The sequence below is a fragment of the Phocoena phocoena genome, chromosome 3 (assembly GCF_963924675.1).
Source record: "Phocoena phocoena chromosome 3, mPhoPho1.1, whole genome shotgun sequence".
Taxonomy (NCBI): domain Eukaryota; kingdom Metazoa; phylum Chordata; class Mammalia; order Artiodactyla; family Phocoenidae; genus Phocoena; species Phocoena phocoena.
Window position 1 is genome coordinate 127,823,856 of NC_089221.1, and position 27,208 is coordinate 127,851,063.

Sequence of the window (27,208 nt, forward strand, 5' to 3'; positions counted from 1 at the left end):
CCCCTTTCCTGATAACAATAATAATAACCACCACTACTTAATAAGTGCTGTCTTATTTATGAACACTATACACACATCATTTCACTGAATCCTCGCCACAGTCCTATGAAGAAAAGATTGTGACCATCATCCCCATTTTATGGATGTGAAAACTGAGGTTCAGAGACCTGAAGTGATTTGTCCAAAGTCACACAGCTAGTAAGTGGCAAAGCAGGGATTCAAAGCCAGTGTGTGCTCTTAACCAGCAGCCTAACCTGTGGTCTCTTTGTAGAGGGGAGAAATCTCCTTTCCTGAGGATGAGTGGCTCAATTCTTAGCACCCAGACCTAGAAAGAATACTAAGTCCTTTGGGGAAAGAAATTTCAGTCTCCTCGACAACTGCCTGCCCTGTGATTCCTCAGCTTCCGTAACCCATTCCCACCAAGCCAACCTCTCCATCCCCAGCTCTTCTGTATTAGATTAGCCTGGATTTTAATTTTGACTTAATTAATATTTTACCTTTCCAACCCTGAAAATGGGCTGAAACATCACCAAATAGCATTTTGAAAATTTTAAAAGCACCCCTACTTTACCATGTCCGCCAGATACCTTTCCTTACGTAAACAGTGTGCTTACATTCTCTTAAAAGTTTTCCATTGACTGATTTTCCCCTTCAACCCTGTGAACGTGTTGCTTGAGGACTTTGGAACACCTCTCAAGACTGAACATCCTCACCACCACCTGGACTTTAGCTCCCTAGGCAGCAGGGCCTCTGCTGGCCATGCGTCAGCACTGCTCACAGTGCCTCCCTGGACCTTGGGGAGATAAAGGAAACCTTCCCCAACTTGGACTTGGGCCCCACTTGGTCTCCAAGACTCCCCCAGAAACATGAGGACACCTGCTGAGCCAGGAGTAAATCCAGGACACTCAAGGGGCGGCTATGGCTGCACTGTACCCTCCTCCTCCGTCTGCCCCATTTTCCAGATGAGCAGGCTGAGGTCCAGGGACAGGGAGTGTCTGCCCCCAGCTATGCCACAGAAACCTGGAGGGCAGCGACCCTGTCTGAGTCAGCCCTACAACCAGCAGCATGTACGACGTGCTGCCTGGATTTAGACCCCCAATTCCCCCAGCTCAGGACAGACCACTCTTTTCCCTGAGAACAGGTCCCAGGGCCCCACGCTCAGCATCATCAGTGCTTACCAAACACCAAAACCAAACAGAAAAGGTCACCCCCGGGGGGGCGCCTAGTGAATGCAAACTCACAGCGGAGCCCGCTGTGAGCAGGAAAAGCAGGCAGAAGGGAAAGGCAGACAGACGGGACGGGAGGAAACGCTGAGCACAGGCTCCACAGCAGGAAAAGCTAAGCCTTAGGAGAAAGTTTCCTTTCAAAGCCCCTCCTGTCAGCTTGTTCCTTGAGCCCCTGCACTGGAAGGCGGGCAGGGGCTATAACCTGGGACCAGAAACAGCCCCCAGCCCAACCCGGCCCACTGCCTCTCACCGTGGCTCAGAGCAAAGGGTTCCCGCTTTACCTGGGCTCTCCCACCCCCACCCCGAGCCCCATATCTCCCTGGATCCCCCTTCTCGAGGGCAGGAACCTCAGGCCAGTGACCCCCCCATTCCCTTCAGTGAGTTCTTCCTGAGCACGTACGGGCTTGGTGCCAGGTGCTGGGGGATACGTACTCTGGTGAAGACGCACACCTCCCACAGTCAGATGGGAAGACAGGTCATTGGTAAGTAATCACAAGAAAATGCCAGAAGGGGTGTGAAAGAAGCTGCCGGTACTTTAGACACACAGAATAGGGAGCTCAAAGGAGACTTGGGTTGCGAAGGCCTCACCGAGGAGGCAGTGTTAAAGCTAAACCTGAACGATGAGGGGGTGGCACTGTGTGAGCGAACAGCATGTCCAAGGGCCCACAGGGGAGCAAGCATGGGGTCGTCCCAGCCTGGCACTCGGCGTGCGGGGAGGGGAAGGGAGAGGTGGCGGAAATCACGGGGCAGCACCGAGAGCCTCAGCGCCTTCGCCCTGACCCAGGAGTCGCCCCTCCTGAGCTGAGGGTCTGAGGCACCGGCCACAGGGTGGGCACCGCGGCTGGCTCAGGGAAGCCCTGCCCGCCCAACGGACCACAGCTGATGCGCCCACCTTGTTGAGCCGCTGAATCTCCTTTTCCTGGTACTCCCGCTGCCGGGTGAGCGGGCTCAGCTGATCCTGCAGGTATTTGACCTTCTGGCGCAGCTCCTTGGCCTCTGCTGTCAGCTGCTCCTTGTCAGTCTGCAGGGAACACAGGACTGGTAAGCAGGGAGCCTCTCCAGGAGGCCTAGACTCCCTGACTGCCCGCCCCGCCCTGCGCGTGGCCATGCCTCCCCTCTCGCTCTCACTCTGCTGCCCCACGATGCTCATGCACAAGGCCCCAGGCGATGCACCCGGGTGAGAGCGGTAAGGTCTACATGGTCCTGTCCTCAAGGAAGGGGGGCTCAGTTGAATGAAAGGCCCCGGGTTCTGCCACCAGCTCCTCCAACAGTGAGCTGAGCCCTTGGGCACTGTCCCAGCCCTCTCTGGTCTAAGCTCTCCTATCTGCCACAGGTAAGGGTTCGTAACAGGAGTCACAGGTGGGCTTCAGGAGGTCTGTGAGTCCCTAAACCGAGCACACAATTTTTTTTTTTTTTTTTTTTTGCGGTATGCGGGCCTCTCACTGTTGTGGCCTCTCCCGTTGCGGAGCAACAGGCTCCGGACGCGCAGGCTCAGCAGCCATGGCTCACGGGCCCAGCCGCTCTGCGGCACGTGGGATCTTCCCGGACTGGGGCACGAACCCGTGTCCCCTGCATCGGCAGGTGGACTCTCAACCACTGCGCCACCAGGGAAGCCCCCAAGCACACAATTTTGACTGTGCAACTTTCTAGAGAGAAAAGCCACAGTTTTCACCAGATTCGCACAGGGGTCTTCTATGACGCACAGAAAGCGGTAAGCCACCGAAAGTCTCCAAAGGAGCTTTCAGCTCTTACAGTCTCTGAGCCCAAAGGAGATAAGACCTTCATAGAAATAAATGCAGCACAAGGCAGAAAGGGTTCCTCCGCGAAGAAACAAAGTACTACTGTGAGGTTAAAAGAAAGAATACTACAGCTGAAAAGAAACCAGGGAAGGCTTCAAGGTGGAAGCACTGCTTCCATACCTACTATGGAACAATCCAGGTTCTTCATCGCAAAGAGCCACATCTGGAATGGCCCTCAGAGAACATCAAGTCCTAGCCCCTTTACACGACAGCAAATGACTATCCAGAGAGGGGAGGTGACTTACCCAAGGCCACACTGTGAGCTGGGGCTAGACTAGAACCCAGGTCTCCTAATTCTGGTGTTCTCTGTCCCCTTGCAAGTCAAAGCAAGTGTTTAAAATAGAAGAGGGCAGCACAGTGCAGAGGAAAGACCAGACACACCCATATTAAACTGTCTATTTCTGTGTGTTTATTTGTGATAAGAGGCCTGGTAACCATGGTTACCACTGGGAAGAGCCTGGAATTGGGGTGGTGGGGGTAGTGAAGGGAGACGGTCCAGGGAAACTCTCACTGTATCTGTATCGTGTGAATATGTCAATATCCTACAAACTAGCTGGTGAGCTGCTTTCAACCAAAGATGGCCAAGGGCAGCCTTGGCTGGATCTTGTGGGAGTTGTTGCGGACTCCCCGCTTAAGAGGCTCCCGGGTCAGCACGGCCTCTATGGCCATGTGTCCCTATCCATAGGGCCACGCTTTTGTCTTGAAACATCGCGCCTTTCCCCCAGCTGACAGGGCAGAGTGTCAGATGCCAGGAACTTATCCCACCCACTAATGTGAGCCAGGGTCTGGCTGTGACAATCCCAAGCTGTGACTGTACACTCACCAGAAAAGACAGGCAGTGTCCTCCCTAACACACATCTCCAAGGTACGGGGCGGTCGCCAAGGCAGGCTGACCGCTCGGAGAAGGCCCCTGGGTGTTGCATACTGATGGGAAGGAACTCTGCTGGAAATGGCCATTTCTAAGTCAGGCAAAAGCAGCCCGTACACAGTTCTCATGAAGGAGAAGGCATGGTGACAGAAATAAAATCTCCAGAGAGCCTGGGGGTCAAATGGCCTTTCCTCTTTAAGCTGCTCCAGGATCCTGAAGGGCCTTGGCCGGTGTCAGTCACACACATCACAGATCAGATGCTACTTCTTCAAGGGACCTGTTCCTGGGCCCCCCACAGAATGAATCCAGGCCCCCTTTATGCTCTCGCCCTGATCCCTGTAACTTCTCCTGTGTCGTACTTAACACATGTCTACTCATTTGCTTCTATAATTAGATGTCCCACATCTCTTCCCCCGAGGGTGGGGTTGACTGTTCACTGCTGCGTCTGTGCGCCCAGCACAGTGCCCAGGGCATGATCTGTCGAACAGTGACCAGAAGAAGGACTGAAGGAAGCTCTGTCTAATGCTGGAGCCCCTCGCCCACAAACAGCCCTCACCACTGTACACATTCGGCAGCGCCCAGCTCATCAAGTGTACTAGAGCAGGCCTGCGGAATCTCTTACATTCTGTGCTTCCCTGTGCAGTTCCCTAGATCATAAGATTTTTTTTTTTCTTTTTTTTTAATTGCGGTACGTGGGCCTCTCACTGCTGTGGCCTCTCCCGTTGTGGAGCACAGGCTCCGGACGCGCGGCATGTGGGATCTTCCCGGACCAGGGCACGAACCCGTGTCCCCTGCATCGGCAGGCAGACTCTCAACCACTGCGCCACCAAGGAAGCCCTAGATCATAAGATTTTAACTGAACCAAAGCTCTTCGGTATAAAAACAAGAAAAAAAATGAAAAGAATAACTAATCCAATCTCAATTTTCAGATGGGAAACTGAGGCACGAGGAAGGAAAGTGCTTTTGCCTCTGGCCACACAGCCCTTGAGTACTGGAGTCAGAGATGGAACCCGCGTCTCCTGAGTCCCACCCCTGATTGTTTACTCCCCTAGCTCCAGACGGCTGGAGAGGAGAGGGCTGGCCCCCCGGAGCTGAACCTGTGGGACCAACAGTCACACTTGCCTCCTCCATTTCTATCTTGGACTTGGCCAGGAGGAGCTTGCGGTCAAAGTCACGCTGCTTCTGCTCCCGCTCGGCCTCCAGGTCAGTCACCTGCTTCTGCAGGTCCGCCAGCTTCTGGCGCAGCTCAGTGATCTGAGTTCAGAGGCAGAGAAAGGGAGTGTGTGAGGGCCGGGGTGAACGTCCAAGGTTCAAGGCTGCTGCGAGGGAAGCAGCACGCTGCCCAGAGAGCCCAGCTGTGAAGCAGGGCTCCAGCCTTGAGTTCCCATCACCCCCACAGTACCTTCTGCTCATACTGCTGCTTCATGGACCGGAAATGCTGGTCCCATTGCTTGTTCACTTCCAGCAGCTGCGGGGGAGAGATTGAGGTGGGCAGGAGATAAGCAGAGAACGACCAAAGAGAGCCAACTCCTCCAACACCAGCTTTGCAGGCGTGTGCAGCGTGCGTGGACAGCAGCTACACACACTGCCTCGATCCTGCGCTTCTCAGAAACGTTCCTCAGAGCAAATCACCTTTATCAACCGCCACATTTTACCCTTGCCGGGAAGGCAAGGCTGACACCAAGACACAGAAAGAGTATATAGTTTTTATTGTAGAATTATGAACACACACCCATGTGGAGGGCAATTTGGGACTCTGTATTTAAATTTCAAATTCTCGTTCTCTTTAACCAAATATTGCCACTCTGAAAAATGTAACCAAAAGAAGCACTTGTACAAGTGTGTAAAAAATATGTGTACTGCTGATCATCTCAACGATATTTATATTGCAAAAAAATCTAGAGGTCAACCTGAGCATCAGAAACAGGTTAAGGAAATGACAGAATAAACAGAAAATGGAGCACTGCACAGCTCTTCAGAAATTCCGGTGCCTAGTACATTGCCTCCGTTCTGAGATGATACTAATTATTTGCCATAATCTTGATATAACAATAATTCGAGGAAGAAAAACAACCTAACATCGTTAAATTAACAATGGAAACGGCATCCCAAGTTCAAAAACATTAAAATATGATAAAAAGTACTCAGAATTAAAGAAACACAGGGTATGTTTTACATATAAATAAATACCCTCAAAGATATAGTTAATTTTAAGGAAAGAAAGGAAAAAAGCAATCTGCAATGTGGTATGTATGATATTTTCACAAACATCATACATTAGTAAGTATACAGACAAAACTGAGGAATATACAATGAACTGTTATCAACTGTGGTCATCTCCAGGAGGTGAGATTCTCGATCTTTTTATAATGAACATTATATAACTTCTGTAATCAGAAAAAAAAAAAAAAAAACCTTACAGTAATACAAAAAGAAAACTAAAGTGAATATGCATATAAACAAGAGAACATGACTTTCAGATGTGCTGGAGGACCAGGGAGGGCAGAAAGGCCCAGGGACTGGGACAAGGACAGGGCTGTGTGGAGAGGAGGTGCTCAGAGAATAGAGACGATGGGGCTCCCACCTCTGGTCCAGAAATACCGGGGGTGGGGGACAGAGGAAGACTATGCACGAGACACAAGGAAAGAGCCTCAACTTCTGGAGACTCTCAACTGATTAGAAGCAGTGCTGCAAGCAGGTATGGGATCTCTCTTTCTGTGACAGTTCCTCCCTGAACCAGCTGCGTGGTGACAGATGAACCCCAGACTCCCCATTCCTGATGCTAGAACTTGCCTCTTATCACAACCTCTCTCCACCATCCAGGGTTTACCATGGGAGCCTTCCTAAACTACCCCCCGCAGCAATTTTAGGCCATACCCCAAATGCCACCTCCTCAGAGTGACTCCTGTGGGTAGGGGAACTGATCAGGAGACAAGAGCCAGGGAAAAGCAGCATCTCTCACCCATGGGCAGATGGTTCAGTAGTCACCATGGCAACGCATCACAGAGACCTGGGCCTAGCCGGAGCCAGAGGGCCAGGGAGGGTCTTTGTCCTGCTGGTCCCAGGAGTGAGGAAGGGTCTTCCCCAACCACCACCACTCCCTCCAGCCACCTACCTCTGTGCGCTGCTGCTCCAGCATCCTCACCTTCTTCTCAGCAGCACCCAAGGCTCCCACCTCTGGGACTTTACCTGCTGTCACACCAGCCTGAGGAGAAACACAGAGGGGCCTTCAGCAGAGCCTCAAGTAACAATTCTCTCCCCTACTCAGTGCCCCTCTAAGGCTGCTCACCCATGAGACCCAGCCCTCTGTCTCTTGCCTCTCTACCCTCCCACCCACCAGGACACTGATACTCGTCCCATATATGACTGAGTCCCTTCGGGAAGTCCATGGAGATCATTATTCCCCCTCCCTGACCCTCAGGGGCTCCCAGACCCTTCCCTCTCCCTCCCCCGCCCCTCCATGGCCACTTCTTTTCCTGCTCAGGCTCTACCTCTAAGGCATTGCCAGCTGCCCTCTCCTCCCCTACCCATCAGCCAAAAATGCTCCAGCCTGGAAGGCAAGAGTTACACATTTTTTTAAACATTTTATAAAATGTTTATTTTTAAAATGTTTTTAAAAAGATACACAAATAAAGGTATGTGTGCATGTGTGATTAGTACATGTATTTCCTAGCTCTGACCTCTGAGAGGGCCTAAAGCAGTGTCAATCCAATAGCAATGAGCACAGATCTTGGTTTCTAAATACCATTCTCTAACTAAAAGAAACAGGACTCCTTGGAGAAGTGGTTAATTTCAGGCCTGGGGCAGGGAAAATATAAGGTTATTATGGAGCGACTTGTGGTGCCAGAAAGTAAGGAAGTGCTCAATCATAAGAAGAAGAAGAAGAAGAAGAAGAAGAAGAAGAAGAAGAAGAAGGGCATATCAAATGGGCACAGGAGACAACTTGAAAGAGCTTCCTATGACCAAAGCTGGAACAATTTGAACAAGAAAACAAATTGCAATAGTGCTGGATTATAAGCCAAAGAATAAAATAAATATCCTTGAGTCCCTATTAATAGAAAAAAATAAATGAATAAACAGATGGGGGAGAAGAAAAATTCCAATTAGTAAATAGAGAAGGAATGAGGGAAGCACAAAATCACCATTAGAAGACTATATTAATAATCACTGCAGGTGAGATCCGCCAGTGGATACTAAAATTAGTGTAAGGAGAAACAGGACATCTGCAGTCTCAAAGTGTCTCCTCAAAAGTAAATATTTATTAACTACAAAGGGAAAATTAGCCCCTTTATTATGGAGAAAGCTGACAGACACCCCTTTAGCCAAATGATCAAGATTGAATGTAAACAGACACATCGATATCATGTACCCTTGACATGACGCAAGATGGCGCTCCAGTGATCTTCTTGTCCAAATCCGTAACATCAGTCTAATCATAAGAAAACATCAGAGGAGCCCAAGTTGAGGGACATTCTACAAAATAACTGGCCAGTATAACTCAAAAGCCTCAAGCTCATGAAAGAACCACTGGGCGCTGTCACAGACAGAGGAAACTAAGGAGACAGGACAACTGTTGATAAATGCCATGTGGGATCCTGGATTCGATCCTGGTACAGAAAACGGACATGAGCGAAAAACTGGTGAAATCTGAACAAAGACTGTAGTTTAGTTAATAGTATTGTGCCAATGTTCATTTCCTGGTTTTGATCACTGAACCACGGTTAGGTGAGATGTTAAGGCGATGGGGAGATGGGCACTCTCTGGGCAACTCTGCTACTCTTCTGTAAGTCTAAAATTATCTCAAAATAAAAAGTTAAAAAGAAATTTTTTTATACATAGCAAGTGCTGGCAATTCCCTGGCGGTCCAGTGGTTAGGACTCTGCGCTTCCACTGCAGGGGGTGCGGGTTCGATCCCTGGTCGGGGAACTAGGATCCCATGTGCCACAGGATGCTAGCAATTCAGAAACTGAACACCAGCTCTATCTCCAAGTCCCTGCTTGATCTAGGCCAAGACCCACACCCTTTCTGGGCCTCGGTACAAAGAGATCAAACAGGATGGGCCCCAACCTCTGACATCCTGTGGGTCCGACAGCATTTGTCCTGGAGTCGTTGCCCACATTCTCTTTGTTCCTTGCCTTCCCATTCCCGTCCACACTCCCCTGTGGCTGGTGGGGGGGCGGGCACGGTGCTGAGTGAACTTGTGAGGCTCAAGCGCCCCTACAGGCTAAGGTCTGTAAGTACACCATAGTGCCCGGGAGTAAAGGGAGAAGGCTGGGGGAACCCTCCAGGGACGGTCTCACCTCCTTTAGGAAAAGTGAGAGATGGGCCTGCCCTCACTGGGGAAGGAGGAAGGGGGGTGCCGTGCTCCTGGGTGCACCCTTAACCTCCACAGAGAAGAGAGGCATCAAATCTGCCATTAAGAGCAAAAGCCAATGTTTACTGTTTACCACGTGCCAAGTGCTAAACCTACTGTACAGGCATCACATCACCGAATCCTCCAATGACCTTCTGAGGTCGGTGTCATTATCGCCATTTCACAGAGGAGGAAACCGAGGTCAGAGAGGTTATGCAACTTGTCCAAGGTGGCAGCACTGACCAGAGGTAGAGTCAGCACTCAACCCACATGCAACTCCAGGGCACAGGCTTCACCACTGCCCAGAACGCACGCCTCCTACGGGACCTTCCTCCCCGGCAGGGCAATAAGGGCATCTGGCCTTTCGAGAAGTCAATGATGTTAAGGGCTTTGGAAAAGTGAAGAGGCCTGCCCACACACTTCCGAGAACCCAGGGGAGATCAGGAGAGTCCACAGGTCACTTCCTCAAGAGGGCAGACAAGGCAGGCTCTGACTTGAGGGGTAAACGGAAGCAGAGAGGGGCTTCATGGGCTGGGATTCAGAAGGCCATTCATCGGCATGTTGCCCTCTCACACCCCACATCTGCCTAATAGCAGGTGGATGCAGGAATCTAGATGATGTGATGTCACAGGACCTCTCCAAACCTCCTGCCATAGCTGTCTCACGGAGTAAGAGTCCCAGCCCTGCCTCCCTGACATGTAGAGAGGACGTCCAAATCACATGAGTTTGCAAATCCCAGGTAAACTCTACATTGCCACATAGTAATAAGGAATTAAGTTATTAGGATAATTATTACTATTACACAAGTGTGGGGTTTGTTAAAGACATTGAGTCCTGCTGTACAGCCATTAAACCCCATTAAAGAGGAAAAACATGTCAGTAAAAAGTTGGGACTCAGCTCTGCAGCACAGCACAGACCAGGCGAGGGGCCAGCCAGCTCCTAGCTGGGAACTGGATGTGAGCCAGCGCTGGGAGCTGCGGTGGGAAGGGGGCAGGTGGGCCAGCCCAGGGCATTAGCAGGCCTTGCTGAGTCAGCCCACACCCTGTTCTCTGTGTGTCAGAGGCTCCCAGGCAGGAGCTTAACAGAGTCCCTTCAGGGGCTTTCTCAACCTAACACCCTAATACCACCAGGGGTATCTGAGACATTAAACTGATTTTTGGGAGCCACCCTGGAAGAGAGACCTTGACAAACTGGAATGTGTTCAGGGGATATGCCCAGACTGCACAAATGACAAGACACCACCTTTATAAGAAATGACCCAAGAAACTGCAGCTATTCAGCCTGAAGAAGAGAAGGCATGTGGGGGCCAGGGAGCCAGAGTCACAGCCAGCAGGCTGAGCGTGCGTCCCAGGGAATGGGATGCTCCATGTGGCTGGTAGCAGAATAAGGGCTGAGGAGTGGAAGCTACAGGGAGGTGGACTCTCAGGACAAGCCAAGGAAACGCCGTCTAACAACTAGAAGCTTCCAGCAGCGGGGCTGGCTCACTGCCTCTGGAGGCTGGGCACCAGCCACTGCAGTGCTGGGGAAGGAGTTTCTGACCACATACCTGCTGCTGTGCGGCCGCCCCCTTCTTGCCCGTGCCTTCCGTCTTTGGTGAGCCTGGCCATCTGGAGGCACCATCTTTGCCGCTGCTCATCAACAACCTCCTGAGCTCCAGGTTTTCCTCCCTGGTTGGAGGCAAAGAGAGAGGTCATATTGCTGGCCCTGGGTCGAGGATCCTGGGGACCTCAGACCTGCTACTCATCTGAGTTGCAGCTGAGACGTGGGGAGTAAGGCGAGTCCCTGAGACCTGCCCTCAGGTGCAACCAAAAAGGGCATCCTTACGCCACTTTGCTCGGCTTCCCTAGAAGTCTCTGATGCTCACCAACAGGGCTTCCCCAACTGTGAGACGTCTGTATACATGAGATCTCCAGGATACATCCACACTGCATTAAAGAACCCTGGATCACACTCTCTGAGAAAATTCCACCCTTTCCAATTATCCTCAGACGTCCTGTGCAGAGCACGGGGAAAGTCTCAGTTTGGTGCTGGTAGGTCCTGAGTGCCTCTCTAGTGCTTGCTAGTCTCCCGTGTTAACAGAGGAAGAGCAGCCTTCAGCCTCAGAGCCTTGAGCGGGCAATTCGCCAAAACGAATTAACATCCTTCCGTTTTTGTTGTGTTCATTATTGGAGGTATCTTCTATTTATTCCAGGTCATGCTGTTTTCCAGTTACTCTAGTGTAAGTTTTCATTATAATAATCTTAAGCAAAAACATGATGCAAATGAAATTCTTAAGTAAATAATAAGGTGGGTGATACAGGACATAAGAAAAATGGTGATGTGGACTCAGGTATGACTGAGATATGGAAACTATTTCTTTGTATTCTATTTACCAGCTGGTTTCCATGTGATAATAGGAAAACAGAGAAGTAAACTGGCTTTCCCAAGGTCACACAGTGGGGACTTGCATCCTCACCTTCTAATCATGGCTCTTTCCTCCAGCCTGGGTTTTTGGATCCATGGATGGAGTCATTATGGCTATAAAACTCCAACTGCTTGGCCATCCAGAAGTCAATAAATACATGCTGATTCAAAACGACACAGTGGATCAGCAGTCACACCTGACTCCCTCTGGGCCTCACAGGCCTCTCCCTGGACCTCAGTTTCCCTCTGCAGGGTGAGGGGTTTGGCCCACATGATCTCAAAGGGCCCTTCAAGCTCTGACAGTCAAGATCAGTGCCTCTCAGGTGTGATCCTGGGTCTACCTACATCATATTCACAGAGGCCTACTGGAAAATGCAGATGCCTAGGTCTCACCCCAGACCCAATGAATCAGAATCTCAGCACGGGAGTGTCAACTTGCAATGCCTTTCCTGACCCTCAGTGATTCTGATGCACAGTTAAGTCTGAGACCCACTAGTATAGCCCAGGTGAGCAACTCCTGACTGTTCTCGGGAAACAGAGCAGGTCAGGATGGTGACCAGCAGGGGGCAGCAAAGTCCAGAGCCCTCTCTCCAACAACCAGCTAGCTGCTGTCAACAGGCGGAGGGGGTAAGCTCCCAAGGAAGGAGTACACTTTGTACAGACCTTCTTCTGAAGCTCTCAAGGCACTTTATACACAAACACTCCCCAAGGTATTAAAAGGACCAGAGAGGAAACACCCAAGGAGAAGGACCAAGAGACGTGACATCCAAAGCAGGGCTCTGGGCACAGGCCTCAGAGCACTCAGCCCGGAAATCAGTGCCATGCACCACCATCTTCCTCCTGCCCATCCGACTCCTCACCCTTCCTCTGAGGAGCCTGGACTTACCGGAGCCTCTCAGCAGCCTGATCCCGCTGTTCCAGGCCCTTGTCCAGCTTGGCCTTCAGGGCCTCATTCTCCTTCCGAAGCTGCTCACACAGGGTCTGCAGGGCAGAGAGGGAGATGCGGGCAAGGTAAGGGAAGGGGTGCACCCCAAATACAGGTTGATGCTAGGGGGCGGGAGGGGCACTATAGCCACACCAGGTCCTGACACAGTATCCCCTTTGCAATGGCCTCAACCAAGACCTCTTGGGATAGCAGGAGCCAAGCCACAAGGCTCACCCAGGCTCCTCTCTGCATCCTTTCCCTCAGGAGCCAGCCATGAGGACGCCGGACCAAGAATCAGCCACAGCGCCTTCTGTTCCTCCAAGGCAGAGAGCACCATCCCTCCTCCTCCTTCACTGCTGTTCCCACAGCCTAGAATGCTCTTCCCCACCAGCCTTCCCCTGGCTGACTTCTACTCCTGCTTCAAGTCTTAGCCTAAACGTCACCTCCTCCGAGAAGTCCTCCCTGACTCCCACATCTCAGGTGAGTTAGGTCACCTCCATTATCCTCACTCACAGTCCCCTGCTCTCAACCTTCCTGGCACCTCTGACAATTACAGCTAAAGAACCATCAGTGTCGTTACTTTCTTAATGTCCCCCCCACCCGACTAGTCCATGAATTCCCAGACGGCTGGGATCCTCTTGCCGCTCTCTTGTCCACTGCGGGATCCTCAGCCCAGGGCCCAGCTCAGCTCGACACTTTGTTGAAGGAATGCAGGACTGATTGGCTGAATGGACCTGAGTCGTAGTACGCCTAGAGCTTAGGCAATCTGGAGAGTACTCAAGGCAGCCACGGAGCAAGGGTGTCAGCCGGCAAGTCAGAAGACAGGGCATCGGGTCAAGACCTCACCAATTCCCAGTGTGGCTCAGGATTCCCTCACTTCTGAGACACAGTTAGTTCCCCCACCTACAAAGTGGGGCGACTGCTCCTCCCCTGCCTCCTTTATAGGGCTGCTATGAGGACAAATGAGACCGGGGGAGTGCACGTGCCTCGTGAGCTGCCAGGCGCTTGGTAACCTTTGAGGACATGTGCTTGAAGTGCTGCAAGGTGGAGGGGGCATGGAAGATGGGAAGCCAGACTCAGGGCCTCACAGATGGAGGGAAGGGAGGTTCTCACTAGTAAGGGTGATGCACCAGGTCAGTACTAAGCGACTCAATCTCTCAACAGATCCATAGTGAGCACCTAACCCATGACCTGTAAATGGCCAGGTGCTCTTCCACTCACCACCTCGGTGGAGCCTCACAGCTTCCCCAAAGCTACGTAACTCATCTCTATTTTAAATGTAGGCTAGGGAATTCCCTAGCAGCCCAGTGGTTAGGACTCGATGCTTCCACTGCCGAGGCCCTGGGTTCAATCCTCCGTCAGGGAACTAAGACCCCACAAGTTGCACGGTGTGGCCAAAAAAAAAAAAAAAAAATGTAGGCTAGTGCAGGTGAAATAATGTGCATGAGGTTGTACAGCTCTTGGGAATCACCAAGGGGATTAAATATCATCTGGCAGATCCTAAATGGTACCTCTTTCGCCTGTGATGAAAGAGCAGAGAAGGGAGGTGGCAGGCTGTGAGCTGGGCTGAGGGCGGAGACAGTGAGCGATATTCACCAGACCTTCTACCTGCTCCCTTCCATGTCCATTTCCCAGACTTGCTGTGACCATGTGACCAGTTCTGGCCAATGAAAGGTGAGTGGTAGTGACAAGTGCCACTTCTGAGCTGGCTCAGGCACAATTCTCTGGTCTCTTTTTCCCTATCGCTGCCAAAGGGCACAAGACAGCTGGGGCCGCAATGTGATTGTGGAGTAGAAACAAGCCCCTGCCACACAGAATATGAGGGAAAACTTTCATGTTATCCAGGGAGATTTCAGAGTTGTTTGTTTCCACAGCAAAACCGAGCCCTTTCTGACTAACCCAGGAAAGACTTGAGAAGGCTGGATGGAGAACACAGCCTGGAACTGGTGAGTGGTCAGATACGGAGGAATAGAAAACCATTATGACTGGCTGCAATGCCCAGCAGAGGCCTCATGCCATACCTGGCCTTGGAAATGCTGAGTGAACCAAGAAACAAATCAGTGAATGAATGAGGAGGAACCAGATTAATCTACCTCCACTCACAGGCTGGGCAAATACCCAGGATGCAACAGCCCTGAGTGGGGCCTCCAGGGAACAGAACGTCCTGCTGTGGTCTCTAAGGGAAGATCAGGACAAGGCCTCATGTGCTGTCCTTCTAGGCAAGAGTCAAACGCTCTGGGCACAAAGCAGACGGAGAGAGGTCGTCACAAAAGTCATCACCTTCCATCAAAGGGGTTAATAGAGCTCATGTGTGAGTTCATTAGTTCATTCATTCATTTGTTCATTCATCAAATGTACATTCAGCACCTATGAAGTGCCAGACACTGGGATGCAGTGGTGAATATGACCGACAAGGTACCTGCCCCTCTTGTGAGGCCTACATTCTAGCAGGGAACACAAGGGAAAAAAACCAAACACAAAATAAAGAAACCAATTAATAAAATTACTACAAACTATGATAAGAGTTAAGAAGGAAACAAGAGCCTGATAAAAAATAACAGTGGGGGGCTTCCCTGGTGGCGCAGTGCTTGAGAGTCCACCTGCCGATGCAGGGGACACGGGTTTGTGCCCCGGTCCGGGAAGATCCCACATGCCGCGGAGCGGCTGGGCCCGTGAGCTGTGGCCGCTGAGCCTGCGCGTCCAGAGCCTGTGCTCCGCGACAGGAGGAGCTGCAACAGTGAGAGGCCCGCGTGCCGGAAAAAAAAAAAAATAACAGTGGGGGCACTTCCCTGGTGGTTCAGTGGTTAAGACTCCGTGCTTCCACTGCAGGGGGCACGGGTTCAATCCCTGGTCAGAGAACTAAGATCCCGCACACCGCACAGCACAGTCCAACAACAACAAAATCTGAAAAAGAATATTTGCGTATGTGTGTATATGTATTTATATATAAAACTGAATCACTGTGCTGCATACCTAAAACTAACACAACATTGTAAATCAACTATACATCAATAAAAAAATTGTTTTTAAATAACAAGGGTTGGCAGGACCCCTTTTATGAGGCCCAGTATCAATCCTTGTTTCAAAGCTGAAAAGTTGGGACTCCCCTGGTGGCGCAGTGGTTAAGAATCCGCCTGCCAATGCAGGGGACACGGGTTTGAGCCCTGGTCCGGGAAGATCCCACATGCCGCGGAGCAACTAAGCCCGTGCGCCACAACTACTGAGCCTGTGCTCTAGAGCCCGCGAGCCACAACTACTGAAGTCCACGCGCACACACCTAGAGCCTGTGCTCCGCAACAAGAGAAACCACTGCAACGAAGAGTAACCCCTGCTCTCTGCAACCAGAGAAAAGCCCCGCACGCAGCAACGAAGACCCAATGCAGCCAAAAATTATTTAATTAATTTAAAACAACAACAAAGCTGAAAAGTTGACACTCAAAGTGATCCCACCACAAGCAACGCACCAGGTTCGCCTCCCCAGTGGCTCAGCCTTGACACTTGACATCTCTGGGCCTTGCTGACACCTGAAGGCGGTCTCCCTCGGCCTGGCCCTCCAGGCTCCAATCACTCCTCCAGCCTCCCAGTGTGGCCCCTCACCCAAGGTCGGGGTGGGAATCCTCTGCTCCCCCCATCTCTCCTCACACCTGTCTCCAGCCTGGACGCCCCTCCTGCTTTTGTCAACCCAGGCCCTTCCCAAAGCTGCACACAGTGGACACCCCAGCACCTCATCCGTCAACTGGGCACTTGAATGTTTGCTGACATGAGTGAGACAACAGGGCGGTGACTGGCCCAGAGGAGGGTCTAGGAAGGAGGAAGGCTTGGAGTTACAGCTCTGTCACTAAGGTGACAGATACTCAGGTCCTGAGCAGGTTTTCTCGGAGCCTCAGTTTCACCATCTGTGAATCCTTCCCTACCCCCAAGCCCTCAAGGCTCAGAGCCCCTGCCCAGTGTGGATGAGCCATCACCATAAAATCTTAACAGTGACCACTTTTTGAGCACTTACTATGTTCTAGACTGTACAAGGGGCTTCATTTAATACTCAGAGCAATTCCACGAGAGAGGAATTTCCAGCCCCATGTTACGAATGGGGACAGTGAGGGACCGAGAGGATAAGTCACTTGCCTAAGGTAAGAGAGCAATAAAGAGTCTACTGGCCAAGGACCATATGGTTCCAAGGCCTGGCCTGGCCTAGGAAGGAAATCTGACTTCATTCCCACAGCACAGGAAGAGTTATAAAAGGAAGCCTCCTCCACTGGGGAGGCAGGTTGGGATGGGAGTTAAGAGCATGGACTTTGGAATACCACAGACCAAGGTTCAAATCCCAGCTGCACCATCTACTAACTGGGGGGCCTTAGGCAAAAAAAAAAAAAATCACCTCTCAAGGACTGTGGCCCCACCTGTGAAGTGTGGATAATGATGGTCCTGACTCAGGGGGCAGGGACAGTAACATACAAGGGGCCGGCCTCTGTCCCCTCCCTTTCCCCACCTGTATGTGAAGAACAAAGGCAAGGCTGCTGCCAACCTACTACATCCCCAGCCTCGAGAGTAACCCCAACCATGAAATCTGCATCACCCACACCGTTATTTCCCGGTTTCCTGCCTCTTCCGCGGCCCTCCTCACAACTTCCTTACCCTGCTCACTGCCTTGAACAAGAAGCCCAAGTCGGGTCCCCATCCTCACCCTCGGAAGCCCCCGTGGTACCCTGGACTCGCCAGAAGAGCTGGAGGAAGCAGGGGGGAACCGCATGGCAGACCCCAGGCCACCTTCCCTGGGCCCGGCCTCACCTGCAGGATGGAGGTGCGCTGCTCGTTCTTGTGCACCTTGGAAGCCAGCCGGTTGAACTCGAGGGCCATGCGGCCCAGGTGCGTGAAGAGCTGGCTGTGGTCAGGCTCCTCGGCGCACACGCTCAGGGTGGTCCCCAGGCGCCGCAGGTGCAGCATCAGGTGGCCGTCCTCGGGGGGCAGGGGGCCCAGCTCCTGGCGGGGGAGGGGACGCGGGCCGCTCTTCACCACAGTCTGAGTAGGTGCCGCCCGCCTTTCTCCCTCCGCTTCCCCCTTCCTCATGATTCAGTTTCCCCCTCTGATCCCAGCTCAGCCGAGGGACATTCTCCAGTTATGCAGGTTCCCTGTCTGGGGCTGACTCACAGGGCAGGACCCGGGACTCCCAGGCCACTGGCTGGCTTACCAGTGCTGGAGCCACCTTCCTCCCACACGTTGGGCCTTGCTGAGTGCCTGTGGGTAAATCACTCGTCCACAGGGCCTCAGAATCCTCATCTACTACGTGTACACATCCCTTTTCTTCTCTTCTACCCCATAGGGTTCTTATGCGAGTGAAATGACACACGAAAGCAGCAAGCCCAGGAAAGGGGTATCACTCAATACACAGCACTGCTTCTTCAGCTTAGGAAGGCTTGACCAGCAGACATCAAAACTGTCTGACTATTATGTCTATACATGTGTCTTCTTGGGAGTGGTCCAAGCATTCAACAACTTTTCAGAGGACCCAAGACTCAAAACACATTAGGAATCATAGATAGTTCAAAGAATCCCAATCTAGCAGAGATTTGAGATAGGAAGCAAACCGTGGGCAATATAGTCCAATCTCAGAATCTATCACTCCCTGTCTCTCTCTTTCTCTCTCTTTCCTCTGTCTAGAACACTCTTGGCAAAGACAATGCCTTAGCTATGCGAACACCACATCCAAGGACCCACAGGGGTAGCTGACAGCTGACTGCATCAAGCCCCTGCCAGGCGTCCGAGTCCCCCTCTTCCCCTGCCTGAGACCCCACCCATCAGGCCCCACGCCTCTTCGGGCTTCATTCCTATGGTGTCCCCTCTGTTCATCCTTGCCAGCACCCCCGTTTCAGCTGCTCTAGCGGGCCTCCCCTACCACTTATGGCAGTCGCAGGCCATCAGAGCTACAGGGAGCCTCAGGGTTCCAGTTTGGAAACGAAGCTTCGGGGAGAAGGAGGCTGCTCAAAGTTGCCCAGTGAGCCAGTGGCAGAGCCAGGACTGGAACGTGGGCTTCCTGCCTCTCCATCTATGGCCACTTCCCTCATCTGAACTCTGCAGCAGTGGAAACGCCCTGACAGCCACAGCGTGCCGTCCAGTGAATGCCTCCATAACACTCTTAGCACCTTCTTCTATCAGAGGCTCTTCAGTTCTGTCTTCATTCCCCCACTGCCTCTTCCCACACAGGATATGAGGTGGTGAACGGTGCTCTGTCGAAGGCTGGTGAATTGTTTCATGACCCTGACTTCTCCGACTGGCCTACAAGCTCCCAGAAAGCAGGGAGGCTGTCTTGTCTTTGCTCAGCACAGACTAGGCACATGGTGGGGCTAAGGAGGAACCTATTAACGAGGTGAAGGCTGAGGTCATAGAGTGAAATGCTTTCTGAGCAGGGGGGTCTTGCCTCCTTGGCCAGCTTTTCAGAGCCCTTGGGGATAGAACAGGACAAGGGGAACAGAAGTTCCCAGGGGACAAAACACAGAAGGTTTCTGATACTCAGAGCAGCCCCTCATCACTGAAGGCATGCTAGTGTAAGCTGCATGACAACATGATGAGGACCTTGCGCTGGGGACTGACAGACACAAGATGCAATCAGTGAACTAAAGAGCAACGTGTTTTTTTGGCCTTGTTGATTCAATATTTTTAATTTAATTATATTTTCACTAATTTTTTGGCTTTTAACTTAAAATTTTAACACTTTAATCAACTATTTGTAGCTTTAAAAGTCAAATTGTTTTACAAGGTTTATAATGGAAACCAGCAGTTTCCTGTCTCACTTCCCTCCACGTCCCAGTTACCACTTCCCAAAGCCATTCACTTCATATGCAAAGAGCAACATCTGTGCCCCAAATCCTTGGTAGAATGAGGCAGTGGAGACCAAGGTGTCAGGGAAGGGTTATACCACTTATTGCCTATATAACAATCAAAAAATCTCAAAGTGAGGAAGGAGGAAGGAGGAAGGAGGAGGAGAGGGCAGGACTTGAAGACTTTTGAACAACGTTCCACACCTTTCTCAGTGGTTCTCCAATAAGTCTGTCATTTTAAGAGAGAACAGGGCAACATAGTTGGAATAAAGGCAGCAAGTAGGGTAAAGTAGAGAATGGGGACGCCAGGTGGACACCCCAGAGCTGGAGGGGAGTGTGTGTGTGCGCGCACGCATGCGTGCGCGTGTGTATGTGTAAGTGCAAGGTTTAACCTCCTACCTGCATGCCCCAAAGGGGAGCCTGGGAGCAGCCAAGAGCCTGCACAGAAGGGCCACATCTGCCTCAAGCTGCTCTGGGTTTCTCTGACCCTTTCTACCCAGGCTACGAGCCCACAGGCCCAAAGGCTGAGTCAGAGCCTGCGGAGGTGCCCAGCGCTTGGTGGAGGCCAGCGGGACTGGCAATGTGCCCGGGCTTTCACAATGGTCGGGTGCTTGTGTGGCTCACACGGAAGTCACCAGCCACGGATTTGCATATGTGAGCGAGAAGCAACCCCTGGTGCTGGCCCCTCAAGCGTATCCCTAGTGACTCCGGGGTGCCCAGGGGATATAAGCGGGTCCTGTGCCTCTCACGCGGGGCCAGGTGACTGAAACAGAGAGGAGACGGGGGATATGCCCAGGGACCTGCCGTCCACTCACCATGGTATTTCTGGTGTGGCCACCGCTCTCTGGTGAAGAATGCCCCTCAGCAGGGACCACTTCAAATTCAGAGGAAGTGCTCTGTGCAGAAAAAGGGGGTCAGGGGCTGCCTGAGAGAAAAACACCTCACCCGTCCTCTGGGGCCCCATGGCTGAGAGTACAGCAGGGTCAGAGAATGGAAGGAGGAAACCCCTTCTCACGTCCAAGTCCTCTGGGCAGGAGGAGAGCCGGCCCAGGATGAGCTCACAGACCATGAAGCAGGAATGAATCCCAGCAAGTCCGCCCGTAACCCACTGTGTGACTCAAGGTCACATCCCTCTGTGGCCAGTTTCCTCATCTGTAAAACAGGGATACTGGACTAGCTGACTTTAAACCGCTAGCACTTTAGGATCGTATCTTTCTTAATGGCTTTGCACTTTTAAAATGTTTTCGTGAACTCCATTTTTTCTCAAAGCAACCCATGGAGTGGTCAGAAGGTTATATCCCCATTTGTCAGATGAGGAAACTGAAGGCATATCATTAATAAATGCAAAAGTAGGACTGCATTCCAAGGACTGCAAATCTAACATTCCTGCTATGGCACCAGAGCTGTCTCCTGGGCCTAGGTGTCTCTGACTGGTCACCTGGAGAACACAGACAACAGTTAGTGTGGCCACAGCCATGGTGGTCTTGTGCCAGCCTTGCCAACCCAGCCCCAGAGATCCCAGGGGAGTGGACTGATCTGGGACAAGTCCCAACAAGACATCCACAAATTTGGAGAGACTTTTTCAGGACACACCTAAATCCAGGGAGGCCAAGGACTCCAGTCTCCCCCACATCACCCAGCCACTCCAAGTAGAAGGTACTGGTTGTGCCACCAGAGGATGGGCCGATGGTCCCTCTGGACCAGCAACTGGCTCTGGGATTGCTGTTAAACCTGGTCGAACAGCAGAAGCCCCATGGCCACCAAGGGCCCAGCTTTGGATCTCGGCGCCACCCTAGACAGTTTCCCTTTCACCTCTACGTTTCCTCAGCTGTCTGCATGACCTCACAAAATATTCTTCTCTCTCTGGATCTGATCTGATCTGTGGGATGGAGACTCTAACTGATATGACTGGGACTTCCCTGGTAGTCCAGTGGTTGAGAATCTGCCTTCCAATGCAGGGGACGCAGGTTCAATCCCTGGTTGGGGAACTAAGATCCCACACGACACAGGGCAACTAAGGCCCCGTGCGCCCGCGCGTGCCACCTACAGAGCCCACGCATCACAGCTAGAGAGAAGCCCGCGCACCCCAATGAAAGAGCCCGCATGCTGCAACTAAGACCAGATGCAGCCAAATATAAATAAATAAATAAATATTTTTTAAAATTAAAAATATATGATACGACCACCTGGGTCCCTTCCAGTCCTAGGATACCAAGCAAAACTTCTCAAGGCAAATGTGCAGAAGACAGTTTCTGAGCCCCTGCTGAGAAGGTGAGTTCACTGTCACGTCCGCCTACTTTCTGAGCACCGCGCAGTCGATACATGCTTAACATTATGCAAATGGGAGGAACTCCTTGTACATATCAGGGTCTTCCTGGTAAGATTTAACTCTGACCTTCATTTGAAAATGGGTAAACCGAGGCCCCAGAGAGATTGAGATCAACTTGCCAACATCACCCAGCAAGTCAGAACCCAGGTTTCCTGACCCCAAACCTCTCTCTTGCCGTTCTGCCACTGGGACCTTGAAATCCAGGCAACTTTCAGCCATGACTCCAAAGGCAACTTACACTTGCTGGAGGTTTGGGGACTGGCTCTGGCTTGTCGCTGGGTTGTGCAGGGTCAGCGGGGGTTGCTGGAACATCTGCATCCTTTCCTGGAGAATTGAGAAAACATGGGTGAGCAGCAGGGAAAGGGGAAAAGTCCAGATGCTGCCCCCTTAAGGACAGCCTTGGCCAGGAAAGTTCTCAGACAGAGTTCCCTACACGAGTCTGGGAAAATGGGAGGTGGTCCCAGCAGGGCCCGGTAGCCTGGGAGAACGACTGGCTCTGGAATGACGGGGTAGAACCTGGGCAGAGAGATCATCTTCCCTGGATTTGCTGGGAAAATCCCAAGGTGGCCACTGCTCCTTGCTACCCTGGACCGGCCTCAATGATGACAAGGATGACAATTTACAATTAACAAAGTGTTTTTATATTTATTATCTCAGCCAATTCTCAAGACGGCTCTGTGTCCCCATTTTAAAGGTAAGAAAACTGAGGCATGGAAAGGTCACCAACTGGCCCACGGTCACACAGTTGGCAACTGCAGACAGAACCAGGACTCAAACTTAGCTCTCCTTCCCCGAATTCTTGGCACTCTGGCCACAGGGGGCCCCTTGAGGGGAGTTGCACGGCTCCCTCTAGGGATAGGCCCGGCACCCATCCAGGACTCAGAAAGCGCTACTGAATGGACAAGTGGAAGCTGGAAACATCCATTGCCTGCAGAACAGTGGACTCTGTGAGCATCACTTTCCTCCATGTGTCCATTCACTAAATATAGCCAGCAGCCAAATGGAAGGTTGGCACACTGGCATGGGCTGAGACTGTAAGGTGGGGCTGCAGCAGGAGGCATCTAAGCCCCATGTCGGGGGACACCTTTTCCTCCCTAGACCCAGACCTTGTCCTGGACTTGGAGACATGCCAGGGGAATGCATGGTGATCACACACAGGACTTTAACCCTAAGTCATAGTCAACGCTTTCCTTTAATAGGTAGCATATGGGGCTTCCCTGGTGGCGCAGTGGTTGAAAGTCCACCTGCCGATGCAGGGGATGTGGGTTCATGCCCCAGTCCGGGAAGATCCCGCGTGCCGCGGAGCGGCTGGGCCCGTGAGCCATGGCTGTTGAGCCTGCACGTCCGGAGCCTGTGCTCCGCAACAGGAGAGGCCACAACAGTGAGAGGCCCACGTACCGCAAAAAAAAAAAAAAAAAAAAAGGTAGCATATGGACCTGAAAGACACTGCAGCAGGCTGACAGGCAAATCTAGTTCTTCCACAAGCCTCAGCTTCCTCACCTGTAAAATGGAAGGAGGGGGGCCAGACCAGAGAGCTTCTGACTCAGATGCCAACTCTAGTGACCCAAAGTGGCTGCCTGGAGCATGATGCCGGGCACACAGTAGCTGCTCATTAAATATCTGCTGAATAAGTTACGCTGATAAAGATCCTGAGTCCACATCCTGGGTGCAGTGGATTGTTGTGATCCATTTCTAATGTCTGCCAGGGCCTCAGGACTGCTGAGTCACCAGCTATCCTTGGACAAGGTTATTTTGAAGTCCTTTCCAAATCTGACCTTCTGGGGGATTCTATAGCCAGAACATGACTGGGAGGATGGCCTGCGGCCTAAGGATAAATGAAGGAGAGGTGGATTTCTGATTAAGAAGGGAGTCCACTGTTAAGGGATTAGAAAGTAAGGAGTACGGGCAAGGCAGAGGACCACCTGGGCTCCTCTTGTACCTGTGAGCTCAGCCAGGTGGTCGAAGGAGGCCAAAGAGGGAGACGGCGGTGGGAGCAGCTCACTGTCCTTGACCAGCTCTTCTGCCTTCTGCCGCAGCCTGGACGCTTCCATCTGGGACTCTTCCAAAAGCTCCCCTGGGGAGACAAAGGGGGAAGGAGGAATAAAAGGAATTACTCAGTTCAGTACGCTCATTCTCCCATCCCTAGCCTCTAAGCCTCCTTCTACCTGGGTTCTGGAGCTGCAGGCCCTGGGTTTCACTCCCTGCATCACCTTGTGGGCTGAGTGGGACACACGTCATTCTAGCCCACAAGCAGAAAGATGCCTGATGAGGAAGAGCCCTGCAACCAGGGGAAAAGGAACAGAGGGGAATCTAGAACAAACTCCTGGTCCCTGGCACCCTCTTCTTGCCTCACTCCCACCACACCTGGCTGGGGACTCCACAAAGCCAGGGGCTCTTTTAGGCCCACCATCATGGTCCCGGGGGGCTACCCACAGCCTACGGCCTGCAGTCAGGGACTGCCTGAAGGGAGGAGACCCTCCATAACATCAACCACCCCTCTGGGCCTCGTTTGCCTTCTTTTGTAAGTGGAGACAGGGAAACTCCATCCCTCCTCCCCAAATCTGTCATTCCAAGGAGAGATCTGCCAAGCAAGGAGAAAGCATTTGGAAAATCGGGAGCTGTGTTCACCCCCAAAGCCTAAGCCCAGAGAAGGTGGCAGCAAGGCAAAGGAGGAGTTTGGAGGAAAGAGAGTCCCCTCTGGATGGGGAAATCAATGAAAGCCTCTCATGGAGGAAAAGACGGCATCTGAGCTGGGTACTGACAGATGGGGACCAGTCAGTCATGTGGAGCTAAGCAGGCTTGTTCTGGGCAGTGGCAACAGCTTGAGGAAAAGCCAGGAACAGAGAAACCAAGGGGCCTCCTCCCGCCTTGCTTCAAGCCAAGCTCAGCTCCCTGCTCTAACACCTGGGGACCGTACCCTGGTTGCCCTGGTGATGCCAGCTCTCCCCATTTCTGGTGCTTCTGGAAGATGGGCCATTCTGTTTCCCTGTCTGCTAACTGGGCCTGCCAGCTCCCTCTCTGCCACCCCAGGCCTCCTTCTCAGTCCCTCAAGGTATTCTGAGTCTTGTCATCATGGTTCTGGGGTGCTAGGGACTCAGGGCTGGGAATACTGCCACCGTGCTACAGGAGTACACAAAGACACAGCTGTGGGGCAGGAGGGAGAGGGATGACTTGGGCAGAAGCATATACCAGCTGGCACTGCAGGCTGCAGGGGGGAGGCTTGCAGGCAGAGTGCAGGGTCTGCTTTACCTAACATCTTTATCCCTTGCATTTTTTCCTTCAGTCTGGAATTCTCCTCCACTAGGCGCTCAAAAGCTGCGGACACCTCGCCCAGAGGTACGCCGCCCCCAGGGTCGTAGATCCGGTATGGTCCTCTCCCTTCCATGATGGTGGCTCAGCCCCTGCCGTGGTGCCCGCCTGGCTGTAAGGACAACAGCAGTATGTCAGGGGGCTGGCCAAGCCACTGAGGCGTCCTAGTCAATCAGTGCCCCAGAAGGCAGTCACCATAACCCAGAAGAGAACACAGCACTTCAGACTGCCTGGCCACAGTACAGCAGAGCAGAAGAGTCACCTCCTTTGATCTGGAAACTTTGCCTCTATTAATGTAACCTAAGAGTGGCATCAGTTTCTTTCAGCAGCCTCACTGTACCACCGGTTCATCTGGAACAGCAGTCAACTGTGAGGTGCAACGTGGAGTACAAGGAAGAGCACTGGCCTTGGAGTCAAAACACTTGAGCTCATGTCCTGTTGACAGGGTCCAGAAGAAGGGGACCCTGCATCACTGCATCCGCAGCACCCAGCATGGTGTTAGCTGTGACAGGAATGCCCAATAAACACTTATCAAATGAATAAATAGTCCAGCTATTAACTCACTGTGGGATTGTGGGCAGTCCCTTCCCCTGTTGGAGGAGGGGAAATGAAAGTCTTACACTAAATCAGTGATCTTTAAAATGAAATGTTTGTGCCCAAAGGGATAAGCAAGTCAATCCAATCTGAATTTCCATTTATATGTGCACTATCTTTTTTAAAAGAAAGAACAAGAAGAAAACCCCCTGACTAATATTTACTATATGAATTGACACTGTCAACCTCCTCCTTCCAGTTCTAATGAACAGATGGATTTTCCATCAAAGCACCATCTACTTGTGCAGCAAGTGCTCTGCATTACTCTGTTCAATTTCACCAGCTTTATTTCATTTGAAACCACTGTGCAAAGTGATTTCAGAATCCGAGTTCTGTGACTTAGCAGAGAAACTTCTTTCTTGCATTCATTCATTCCACAATTATTTACTGAGCATCTGTTCTGTGCTGGGTGCTAGTCTAGGTGCTAGGTAATTATCAGCAAACAAAATAGACAAAAATCCTTCTTGGAGCTTATATTCTAGTGATGGAGGTAGACAAGTAGATACATAGTGAGAGAGATGAACATAGTATTAGGGGTGATAAAAACATCTACGGACAAAAATTAAGCAGGAAGTTTGAGGCAGGGACTTTATAGAAGGAGGTGAGGGAACTAGCCATGCTGATATCTGGGGGAATAATATTTCAGGCAGAGAGAACAGTAAGTGCAAAGGCCCTGAGGCTGAAAAACTGATTCAGCCTCCAGCCCTACAAAGAGCTTACTAACCACGAAAGAGCTCCGAAGGCCTCCACCGGGGACTTCAGAAGGACTTGGGGCCCCAAAACCTCCCTCCCAAGATCACCACCCCCAGGGCCAAAACGATTTCAGTCACGAGTTCTCAAAGGCCCTTTGAGCACCCACAAGTGCTCACTGCAAGAAAAGAGTAAAAAGGGACTAATAATAACAGCCACCATTCATTAACCTACTTGCCAGGCACTGCATTAAGCCCTTCAGATGCATTACCTCAGTCAAACTGCACAACAACCCCAAAATACATAGTAAATTATCCTCACTTTATAATGGAGGCTTGGTGAGGTTAAGTAACTCAGCCAGGATTACACAGCCAGCAAGTGAGGGCCAAGATGAAAATCCAGTTCCACCTAAGAAAGCCGAGCTAATCACCTGCTATCCTCACACAGCTGCCAAGACTCAGGCCAGACGGGCAAAATGCAAGTTCAAGCCTATTTGTAGGGTAACGTGGGTACCTTCTGGGCTGTTTCCCCTGCCTTGCAGCACAAGAGATAAACAAGGATTTTGCCCAGAGGGTCCACATTACCATGGGATGCCATGAGCCAGGAGGAAAAACAAAATTCTGGTGAGAGGGACCTTTCCCCCAAAGACTAATGAAAAAGAGAAACACACACTTGAGAGGCACCCATGCCCTGCTGAGCCCCACAGAGGCAAAGGACAGCTGCCCACACACCCAACACAAAAGTCACCAGCCAGCTTAGGGGGACTTATTTTTAACTTGAAAGGTCAATGTTGCCCAGCAGAGCAATAAAGCTTTGAAGTGGTCACTGAATTAAAAGACAGTGTGGGTAAGGCACTTGACACAATGACTGCATTTAGCAAGGAGCTTGAAATGTTGGTA

At 51.6% G+C, this 27,208-nt stretch overlaps 1 protein-coding gene across 6 annotated transcripts in view; it reads right to left on the reverse strand.

Annotated features, from left to right (window-relative positions):
* Nucleotides 1-27,208, reverse strand: part of TNIP1 (TNFAIP3 interacting protein 1) — a 51,901-nt gene that overhangs the window by 5,121 nt on the left and 19,572 nt on the right. For 3 of the 6 annotated variants that reach the window (XM_065874371.1, XM_065874370.1, XM_065874367.1), the window contains exons 1-11: nucleotides 24,966-25,101; nucleotides 23,656-23,790; nucleotides 21,955-22,040; nucleotides 20,203-20,283; nucleotides 17,361-17,552; nucleotides 12,537-12,631; nucleotides 10,794-10,914; nucleotides 7,009-7,098; nucleotides 5,296-5,361; nucleotides 5,016-5,147; nucleotides 2,119-2,247 (exon numbers count right to left, since the gene is read on the reverse strand). In XM_065874371.1, the coding sequence (XP_065730443.1) occupies nucleotides 2,119-2,247; nucleotides 5,016-5,147; nucleotides 5,296-5,361; nucleotides 7,009-7,098; nucleotides 10,794-10,914; nucleotides 12,537-12,631; nucleotides 17,361-17,552; nucleotides 20,203-20,283; nucleotides 21,955-22,040; nucleotides 23,656-23,790; nucleotides 24,966-25,101 (1,263 nt within the window). Of the gene's footprint in view, nucleotides 1-2,118; nucleotides 2,248-5,015; nucleotides 5,148-5,295; nucleotides 5,362-7,008; nucleotides 7,099-10,793; nucleotides 10,915-12,536; nucleotides 12,632-17,360; nucleotides 17,553-20,202; nucleotides 20,284-21,954; nucleotides 22,041-23,655; nucleotides 23,791-24,965; nucleotides 25,138-27,208 lie in introns of those variants that run through there. The other 3 variants (XM_065874368.1, XM_065874369.1, XM_065874364.1) reach the window with 2 other exon arrangements.